Source organism: Ammospiza nelsoni, chromosome 11 (genome assembly GCF_027579445.1).
Source record: "Ammospiza nelsoni isolate bAmmNel1 chromosome 11, bAmmNel1.pri, whole genome shotgun sequence".
In the NCBI taxonomy this organism is placed as follows: Eukaryota; Metazoa; Chordata; class Aves; order Passeriformes; family Passerellidae; genus Ammospiza; species Ammospiza nelsoni.
The window spans coordinates 7,341,666-7,352,329 of NC_080643.1; the positions used below are offsets into that span (position 1 = coordinate 7,341,666).

The 10,664-nt window shown below is 46.0% G+C and overlaps 1 protein-coding gene across 15 annotated transcripts in view; it reads left to right on the forward strand.

Annotated features, from left to right (window-relative positions):
* CADPS (calcium dependent secretion activator) overlaps window positions 1–6,304 on the forward strand; it is a 203,412-nt gene extending 197,108 nt beyond the window's left edge. For all 15 annotated transcript variants that reach the window (XM_059480072.1, XM_059480074.1, XM_059480081.1 and 12 more), the window contains 2 exons: window positions 3,176–3,280; window positions 4,986–6,304. In XM_059480072.1, the coding sequence (XP_059336055.1) occupies window positions 3,176–3,280; window positions 4,986–5,165 (285 nt within the window). In that variant the 3' untranslated portion in view covers window positions 5,166–6,304. The remainder of the gene's footprint in view (window positions 1–3,175; window positions 3,281–4,985) is intronic.
* The last annotated feature ends 4,360 nt before the right edge of the window (window positions 6,305–10,664 follow it).

The following is a 10,664-nucleotide window of genomic DNA, read 5'->3' on the forward strand; positions in this document are numbered from 1 at the left end:
TGTACTACAGTGAGTTACACGTGGGGTTTTGTCCACAGCCTGGACCATCAGGGGAATCTGTTCATTCTTTACAACCAGGCATGAGGAGATTTTTGCAGAAAATATATTTATGATATTTACTTTGGTGTGCCAATGAAATGTGCCTGAAATGTGTTGCAAGCCCCTTGTCAGAGCCCAAAGTTCAGTATTTGCGCTGTGGCCTGTGCACCTTGTCTTTGGGGACAAGCCATGAGGCTGGAGCTGGATCCCAGAGGGGACCCTGTGTCCCCAGCATGAAGCCCACTGCCCCTGAGGGCATAGCAGAGCCCCTTGGGGACAGCAAGGTGGCCAGTGTCCCCACAGGACCACTCTGTGCTCTTTTGTCTGAGGTGAATACGTTTCTGTTTGGGAGCATTTGGCTTTTTTGTTGTTTTTTTAATAATATAGTCATATGCAAATGTTATCTTCTTTGGTAGGTTAGTCATGAATCAGAGGGCTTATGCGTCTTATAGCACATCAACACTAGCGAGAGCTAAAGGGAACATTTAATTTATGGGCTAACTTATTTTTATGAATATGCAGGGCTGAAATTCAGCAGTTGGTGTGTGCTCTATGAAGTGACGTGACGGTTTTGTGTATCAAGATCAATGAATTAGACTTTGTCTTTTCCTCATAAAGCAGAAAGTCTTGGGAGTGAGTTGGCTTTGAGAGAGAGAGCTCCTTTCATGCCGCCGAGCGCTGAGCCCTTGTCAGCCGCCGCGCGAGAGGAGAGGGCTGCAATTCACATTTGCTTCCAAGGAGTTTGCGTCTCCCCAGAACCCAGAGTGTTTGAAGAGCCCTCCAGAAACACAGAAAAGCATTTCATTTGGCTTGCTCAGAAGGTCTCACAGCAGCAAAGTCACCTTGCCAATACCCTGCGGGCAGAGGTTATAATTTCTGTTTGGGATCACATTGCCCTGTGGGCGTGTGTGGCGTGGGACAGACAGAAATGGCAGGACCTGCCCCTGCCAGGGACTTCTCATCTCGTGTGGAGTTGACACAAACACCCAGCAGATCGCTCTGTGGAAGCTGGGAGGCGGCAGGGGAAGGGAGGGGGTGTGTGTGTAACACATGGTTGTGCCCTTACCTCTGGGGGCTCTCATCTGAAGAGGTGGCAGAAGGGGAAGGAGGTGTTTGGCTGACCTGGGCATCCATGTGCTAGCACAGCCCTGGGTCACAGCTAGTGTCACCCAAGAGCATGACTCAGTTAAGCACTGATTGCAGAAAAGCAGCTTTATGAACATTAACAGTTTCTCTGTTTTGTCCACGTGGGTCTGCAGCATTTCCTGGGAGCCCAGGCAGATCCCCCAGTGGCAGCACTTGCTCTGTGCCCCCCAACCACCAGCTGGCTGTTGGCTGCCCTGGGACCCTCAGGGGGTATCCAGGGACACTCTGACTTCTCAGACCAGTCTGAGGCATTGGGAGGTATGAAGCCCCACCAGACCTTCATGTCTCCTGTGCTCATCAGGTCCACACCAGCTGCCCAGCTCACTTCACTCACTGTTCAGCCCCAGTCTGATGCCAGCACCTCAGGTGACAGCTGAGAGCTCCTGCTTGCCAGTCTCAATTAGTCTCAACCAAGCTCTTGCCAGCTTTCTGTCCTGGAGAGGAAGGGTCAGCAGAACCTCTGCCACAAGTTACACAAGGTGTAAGCATTGAGCATGAGGTCACCACATGCCATTTCTTCGGTGGCTCTTTCATCTCTTTATTTCCTCCATGTTTTAAAGAGGTGGTGTAGAAATTAAAGTAGAGGAGCATCATTTGAGCTGGGGGGAAAACTTCCCTGTGCAGCTCCTGGGTGTGCTGCCACTCAGCTCAGAGATGGATTTTGAGCACACATTTTTGTGGTGCAGGGCTGGTTTAGCTTAGACTCATTTGTTTGCTTTGGTGAGCCTCATGCCACCTTGTGGGTGCCAGTGTCAAAGGATGGAGGGAAGCAAATCACTGGCAAGTTTTGCAGTTACAGAATATTCAGTTCTCTCCATTCCCCTGCTGCACCAGCAGCAGGAAAGGGCATGTTCTGTGTGAGAGACCCCAGCCCGAGGGGGCACTGAGGGGGGCACCAAGACCTGACTTGGACTGGTGCAAAGTTTCAGGCTCCTTGGGAGGCAGCTGCATCCCAGACTATGGATGGTGCTCTGTCAGGATCTTCATAAACTGGTATGGTGGAATTTCTTTAGTATTTTAGCTGGTTCTAGATTAATTGCAGCTGGTCTGCAGTATGGGTTTTGATCTCTGTGGGTAAGAGAGGTCACAAGAAGGGTGCAGCTGTGCATACAGAGGTGTGATGGGTTTTTACCTGCTTTGTAACCACCCCTTGTGCTGAGCACCTTGGGGAGGTTTTGTGGCTCCCCACCCACCCCCCAGCCCCTCCTTTTCCTCCTCTTGAGGGCTCACTGCTCATCTGTGGGCATCAGACGCGCCACAGCCCACCAGAGCTGCCCTGCACTGCAGGCTGCTGCCACACTGCTGCGAGCCTTTTGCACTGACAACAGCACAATTTCAGCCCCTGGAGGGGCCCTGTGAGTTCAGCAGCTTGAAACAAGCTGATTTCTTTGCTGCTTTTCCATCTCTCATAACTGTGAGGATGAAACCAAAGCACTTCCCAGACAGCCTGGGCAGGCACCCACCCATAGGTGCTTACACCAGCATCCTTCCCCCAGCCAAACCTTGCCCTGCATGAGCCTCCCCTGTGCTCACCCTCGGGGTCCCAGACCCATCCTGTGGCTGTTTATGATTGAATTTGAAGATGGTAAGTAACCTGAGTGTGGGACCAACATCCTTAAAGGCAGGACTGTGTTCTCACTGTGGGGGAAACAGGTTAAAACATGGCTCGAACCAAACACAGATCACTGCTGGCAAGTGCCATCAATGGCAAAATCAGATTACAAGGCACTACTGGTGGCCTTTACCCTCCTAATAAGTTTATTTTGTTGTTATTGTTGTTAAAATTTAAAAGCCCATGCATGGAAATTCTGTGTAAGAGCAAATGCCAGTGTCCCCTGTCAGTCTGTGTCCCCCCATGAGCAGGCTGGCAGGAGGGTGTGAGGGTCAGGGGTGGCTGTGAGGGTCAGGGGTGGCTGTGAGGGGGTGCTGGGGGCACAGGTGTCGCTCAGAGCCCCGTGTGGGTGCTGGAGAAGCCGTGTCTCTCTTGCAGCAATGGTACACCAGCTCCATGAGTGTTGTGTGCACTTGGCTGACAGACCGCATGGACCTGCAGCTCCACATCTACCAGCTGAAAACCCTCATCAGGATAGTCAAGGTAAGCACCCAGCGTGTTCCCAGTGCCCCTCGCTGTCTGGAGGAGCCTTTGTGTGCTCCTGCATGTGTGTGGCACGTGCTCTGTCACTGCAGATAAATGAAGGATTCATTAATATTCTTTTAAAGAATTAAGATAGCTCTGTCTATGGCAGGTAGCACTGGATAAACAGGAACTTTAAATGCAGAGAGATATAAAATACAGGTGTGCAAATAAGAACAAATTTATTGCATTAAAAACAAAAACCAAACTCTCTTGTTATTTGACCTTACCTGTACAGTAAGTGCACCAAAATTAGCCTTTTTGTGGACAAATTCACTGAGCACAAATTGACTGATCACACCTGTGAGCTCTGGTGTTAAAATGGGTTAAATCAACCCAAAAGTTTTTAACGCTGTTTTGCTGGAAACATTTAAGCCCAACTTTGGCTCATGATTATTGTCAGAATGCAAATGAGATTGTTCTCATAGTTAATTGAAGTTGTTTCTTTTACAATGGATGTATATAATCAACTCTAAGAGATCACAAAGGTGAGATAACATACCCTGAAAGTAGCATTTTTTTTCTTTAAGTGCACGTGTATGTGTATATCTGTGTGTGTGTGTGCCTTGGACTAATGATAATTATTTCAGTGTGAAATCACAGTGGTTTACATGAAATAATAAGATCACAGAAGGGGGTAAATATATTTTTGATCATTTTAGGTTCTATCTAATGCTTTTTGGTCTAGTATTTTATAATGTTTATGGTCTTGTGTGCAGTGAACACATTGAAGGGATGAATAAATTAAAACTGAAATGTATTAAATGTGCTTTTCATAACTGAAAACAACAGGCACAGACAGATTATTCCTACTTGTCAGCTAGCTGAGGAAAGCTTTTTTTCCTTGTGCTTTATTTATACCAATATTACATTCAGAAGCAGCTATAACAAACCCAAGGACTTTCTGAAATAGCAGAACAGTAAATAGTTTCTATGCAGAGCACAGAACAGAATTAAATGAACAACGAGGCCAGAGTTTTAGCTCACAGAGGTGAGAAGGTTTTAAGCATAAATTCAAATAAGAGATATTAATTGTAATAATAAGGGAAGTATGGGGAATCAAGGAAATACAATTCCAGATTGAGGTGAAGAAAGGGAGATTTAAGAAACATGTGCCCCATGCTTATATTTATACCTCAATAATTTCGTCCAGTGTCCTGGACTTAGTTTATTTAATCCTTATACTGTAGGTAGGATTGTTTAATATGGAGCATTCCAGGAATGTGTAATCATGTCTGTGGGTGCAGGGGATAAGCATCCTGCTGCCTGAAGAGAAATGACTGACATTAGAGGCAGGATGAACACATCCAGGAGCCAGGGAAGTCAGGTGGAGCAGAGCCCTTACATTGCTTCGATGTCTTTTTAGACACAGCCCCCCTATGCAAAACAGTGCTGGTCTGAAGCTGCCCAGCCCACAAAGGCAGGGCTGGAGTCACAGAGCTGCAATTTGTTGCCCAAGGCACCCTAAGGGAGGGTGCAGTGGCCAGCAGAGATGCTGCTGTGGCCTCTGCGCTTCCCAGGCGATGCAGAATGTCCCCAGGGCTGGGGTTTCCCTGGTATCCCAGCCTCTCCCATTATTGGCCCCAAACCCCCAGCACTGGGCACAGGCTGACTCCTGCAGGGGAGCCGGTGTTGGCCCTGACCTCTCCCTGTGTCTGTGCTGTAGAAAACGTACCGAGATTTCCGATTGCAAGGCGTGCTGGACTCCACCCTGAACAGCAAAACCTACGAGACCATCCGGAACCGGCTGACAGTGGAGGAGGCCACGGCGTCCGTCAGCGAGGGCGGGGGGCTCCAGGGCATCACCATGAAGGACAGCGATGAGGAGGATGAGGAGGATGACTAGGGCAGCTGGGGGTCGCCTGGTATCCGTGCATGTACCTCGTCTGTAACTCAGTTAGCCACATTAGGAATTTTTATGTCAGCTCTAAATGCCCATGAGAAGTTTACCAATACAAATGCCATGTTAGCTGTGTGGTAATAAGATTAGCACCTCTCTTTGATTCATCAGTTTCCTAATTTCATATCTATATGTTCATAAGCAATATGGAGCACCATTGTTTAATACTGTTAATGGAAAAACTACATAGAAAACATCCTAGGTGTGTCCCTGTTATTAAAGTTTAAACAATGCTTCATTAATGTACTGTATATACATTGATGGTAAATTGTTGTGAAGATGAGTGACTCGAGTCCTTTCATTTCTTTCTCTTCTGTGGATGCCAACTGCTTAAAATTAATTAAAAAAAAACAGCTTTGTTTTTAAAAGAAAAACCAGGCAATTACAAATGATTTTTTTGTTCTCTCTCTGTTCATTTAAAAACCAGAAAACAAACAAACCCAGACAGCCGTTTGAATCATTCTGCATCCTTGTTAAAGTACCAGGCTCTTCCCTTCAATATGCAGTTAACTCCATAGAGACTACATCCCAGAGGATTAGTCATTCTAATTGCCACACCAGATTAATCCTATCATTATGGATATATCATGCCACATTACAAGTCCAAAGCAGTTGTTTTATGTTGACGTTTGCTCCTCTAAATGTTACATTTTTGTTTAAATTTCAAATAACCGTGTATGTACAAAGACAACTTTAATTACAATCTTAGACTCTACAAATGTGTTTATAATAATATATTGAATATTTATTTCGGTAGATTGTAACCATAATTTACAATTCCTCTGTTTCACAATAGTTTTTATATATGTCATGTACATTGCATTTTGACCAGTAACTGCATGTCCATCAGTTCCTTCTCCAGAGCTTTTACTTTCTGTGTAAAATAGTGATCCATCTTGCTTTTTTTGCCTTATACAAGCCGACAGTTGTAAAAGTGTGAGAACTGTGGCTTCTCAATAAATAACTATTCAGATGTCCTAATAATAAATTATGGAGTCTTTTTATGTCTGCCTTAGAAAAAATACCAAACTAAGCTGAGATGTAAGAGCCCCAACCTCACAGAATAAAGGCATTTTCTTTTCTCATGGGTGTTCTTTAGTTTATTAATTAAGAAGATGGTTTCCTGATTTCCTCCCCAAGGTCAGGATTGGGAGCACACTGTCTGTTCCCCAGGTACAAGGGCATTTCTGCTATGACCACCACAGCTGTCTCCACCATTATCTGCACTCTGTGTCCTGTGATTTGTCCCTCGACATCTAATTGATGTCTGCTCTGGTTCAGCCCCTGTTATTATTTGGCCATCAGCCTTACCCAACACTTACCCTCCTTCAAAAGGCCCCAGTTTGTATTTTAACTTCTCCCAAAGCAGCCTTAGTGCAGCAGGGCAGAGGCAAACCCTGAGTTGAAATGAAATAGAAGTCTGGTTTGATGGAACACATGTTTAATGGGAGCACACTTGAACTGGCTGCCCAGGGAGGTCATGGATACCCCATCTCTGAAAATGTTCATCGTCAGGGGCTCTGAGCAGCCTGGTCTAGTGGAAGGTGTCCCTGCCCATGGAGGGGGGTTGGAAGCAGATCATCTTTAAGGTCCTTTCCAACCCAATCAATTTTGTAATTCTCTGTTACACTGAGAGTTTTCTGAGAGGTTTTGCAGTCCCTCCCTCCCGTGAGCTGATTCACACCAGAACTGGTTCCTGCTAGCCCAGGTCTCAGTCATTTTAGAGAGCAGCAGAAGAACTGGTGTGCTTTACCCCCAAACACAACAACCTGTGGCCAGCCTGGGGAACCAGGACAAATCCCTCACAAATAAAAGACGGGCAAATGGAAAAATGTCCTTCCTGGATGAGCCTTCCTGACATAATGAACAACTAAACCATCTTCCAGAGCCCAAAAAACATGAGACCCACCCTGGACATATGGGAGGAGATTGGACCTCTGGAACTGCCTGTGAAGGGGATGTTGAGTCCTGGACTGGGCTGGGATAGTTATGGAGCCTGGAGCATATTCATCTGCAGTGCTGGATTTTTGGGTCCCTTCCCTCTGTGTCAGTTCAGCATCTGCTGTGGAGGTGCTGAGCAGCCCCACCTGCATGGCCACACCCCACACCTTCAGCATCCACCTTTCCCAGGTGCCTGGGAGCACCATCCCCTTGGAACAGGGGCATTAGCAGGGGCTTCACTTAAGGAGTGGGTGGTGGATGTGCACATTTAGCACCATTGACATGTTGAGAAGCCATCTGATGCACCAGAATAGACTAATTTTGAGCCCTGACTGTAGCCCAGCAGAGTTGATACTTGTCTTGCTCTGTGCTGCTGGTAGAGGGAAGCATTGCCAGAAAAAGCTACTTCTGAGGACTTAGGCAGGAATTTGGCTTTGTGACCACAGACACAGGAAGCTTTTCCCTCTCTTACCCACCTTTATAGTGCAACTACTTGGCCCTGAGTCCTCGGAGGAGCTGGGGTAATAATTGAGTATTTAAGTCATACTCAGTCTACAAAAACCTGTTCAGATGCCTCTGCAGGTCTGTCATGGGCATGCACACAAAAATTATCAATTCCTTGACCTCATTATGCTTGGAGCCTTCAATCCCACCCTGAAGCCCTCCCAGGACTTCCCCGTTAAAGCAAGTCTCACAAGATCTAAAGCAAGGAACAAACTGCAAGCACCACCTGGTCCTTTCTAGGGGGTTGAGACCCCCTTGAGACCCACACAAATACTGCTGCACACATGAGTTCATGCCCTCTTTATCCTCTCCCTTAGATGCCTTTTGTGAAGGACAGCAGCTCCAAGAGGAAGCCCTAGGAAAGCCTTACTGGGGTGGTCACCAGGCTGGTAGCAAAGAGCACTGAAGGACATGGAAATTTATAGCTCTGCTGGCAGTCAGGCAGAGCAGAGCTGGAGAAACAGCTTGATTCTGCTCTGGAAATGTCTCCCTTTTTTTTTTTTTTTTTTAAACACAAAATATTTATTGGATAAAAACACAGCCCACTTCCACCTGCCACCTTTCAAAATAGTGAGCCCTGCTCAGTTTTTTGAATGAGAGAGTGTGGGTGCAGCCTTGAGGAGATGCTCCCTGGCTGTGCATTGCTAGCACACGTCGGTACCTCCCTAAAGCAGCAGTGATTGGACACCCTCAGCTGAGTGCCTCTGTCATGAGCAGTGACCCCATGGCCTGTGACAGCTTTTTGTGACCCCAAACCCCAAAAAGGCACCCCAGAAATTCCACAGCCCTGAGGCTTGACCACAGAACGGGGAAGCATTAGCCAGCTCACTGTTTTTAAGACATTTGGACCCAAAAGATGAGCTTCAAGGTTATGTACTTTAGTGTAAGCAGGGAGAAGATCTTACAGCATTGCTGCAAAGCAGGATTGAACCTCCCACTCCACAGCCTGCAGCCTGTGGCTGAGCAAAGGAGTGCACTGCCCCTGATCCCACTGCCTTTAACCCTGCACGTGGCCAGGCTGTGCTGGCAGCCCAACCCTCCCCTAAATGAGTGCACTGTGTGCAGGAGTGGGAAGAGCCACCTTGGGTCAACCCTGAAGAAATGTCAAATCCAAAATGGTTTGGTTTTACCTGAAAAATATCGATCTAGGTTTGAATCCTTCCTGGATTTGAATCCCTCCTGGGCACACACTACAGTCTGGACAGGGCTCAGCTCCTGCAGAGCAAAGCTGCACCTTGGGCAGCACCTATGAGATATGGATGGATGAGAGCACTGGAAAAGGTGGCAAAGATCTGCTGCTGGTTCACTTCAGCCCACTGCTGTGATGGAACGAGCTCCAGCAGTCAAAGGACTTGGTGCCAGTACAACTGCACCTAGATGAAGAATCTGCCTGTGCAGTTATGTCAATCAGTTTTGGAAAAAGAGGAAAATTTCATTCTTCTGCCAGCAAAATTTTAAATGATAGATCAGGCCAAAACTTCTCTCATATTTACAGGGAAGTCCAGCGAAAATATCCTTTTTTTGACAGACTTACTTAAAGCATGTGGCATGGAGACTGAAAATGCTATCAACTATTTGACTGACAAGTGTCAGCAGCTGTTCATCCAATTTGTTTTATATTTCACCAACTAACAGATTCTTTCCCCTCTGCTGTAATGCATGTCTTCTGGCCCATAGGCATCTTAGAAATTGCTTTTCTGCCTTTCTAGTGACCAAAACGTCAAAAATATTAGAAGACAATTTGTGTTCAGAAGCATAAACAGGCATGCAACAAAGCAAAGATGATTTTGCCAACATTCAGGCTGTGTTCTTTTTTAAAAAGTCACAGCAAACCTAAGGCAAAAATTATTTCTCTAAGCTTTAAAAGAAAAAGCTAATGCAAACAAAGCACATGATAAATCTGCACAGGTTAAAACATCAAAACCAAAGGGAAAAAAGCTGCTGTTTAATGGGCAACCAAAATGCAGCTGAGCTCTATGTCCACCTCTGCACTTTGGCTGTGAAGTTGAGAACTCTGCACTTCCATCACCAGAATTTGTTCGAAAACCTGTTCCATGTTGCCAGGATTCAACAAAGCCACTGTTGTATCAAACCAAGTTTGGCTGGGAGAGTCCTTTGAGCCATTCACAAAACCCAGCCCTCTCCATCTTAGGTCTAGCCCTGCTTTCAGAACTCTTCGATCCTGACTGCATATAATATAATTACTGCAGTTTTCACCCATCATGAACTTGCTGGACTAAAAAAAGCCTGTGTGACACCTCTCTCTGGTGAGCTGCATTCCATGATATTTCCTTTGATCAAACAAGTTTAGGCTTTCAAGCTAAACCTGAAGTGATATTTTCCTCAGCCTTTCTGAAAGATACATATTCCATTTCAAGTCATAAATCCGCATTTGTTGTAACTATGCAAAATATGGGAGAAAAAAAGTGCAGAGATTATATGCAATCTGCCAGCAGAGTTGTGTGCCATGAGGAAAATGCCTCACAGGTCAAAACAAAGAAAAACACTGAGCAACAAATTAGTTGCAGGCAGTAGCTAATATGGAGATCAAAAGATTAAAATCAACATACAACGATGAAATCACTGGAATAATAGGAGCACTTAAGAAGATTAAGTCAATAACAGAGTCCAGTGCTACCAAAATAAGGTTTTGATTATACTGTAAAATTTTATATTGGGAGAGCAAAAGTAATTACAGCCATGACATGCTTCGCTATCCCCGCCTTAGACCATCTTGGCTCATTTCCTATGCAAGGAATACAGTTGTTGAAATAAACAGAAATGTTGTGACTCAAGCGCTCGATTCAAAAACAAACCAGGTGGTCAGATCAGATTGGGGACTGTCAAGATGGGGTCTGTAAAATCAGGACTTGTTGCAGATCCTGGAGGATATGACAGCTGGGGGGAGCAAAGGCCACACGTTCAGGACTGGCTTTCTGCACAGAGAGCTCCACCAGCAGCTGATGTCGGGGCTGTCCCAGGCTGTCAGCTGGAGAGGAG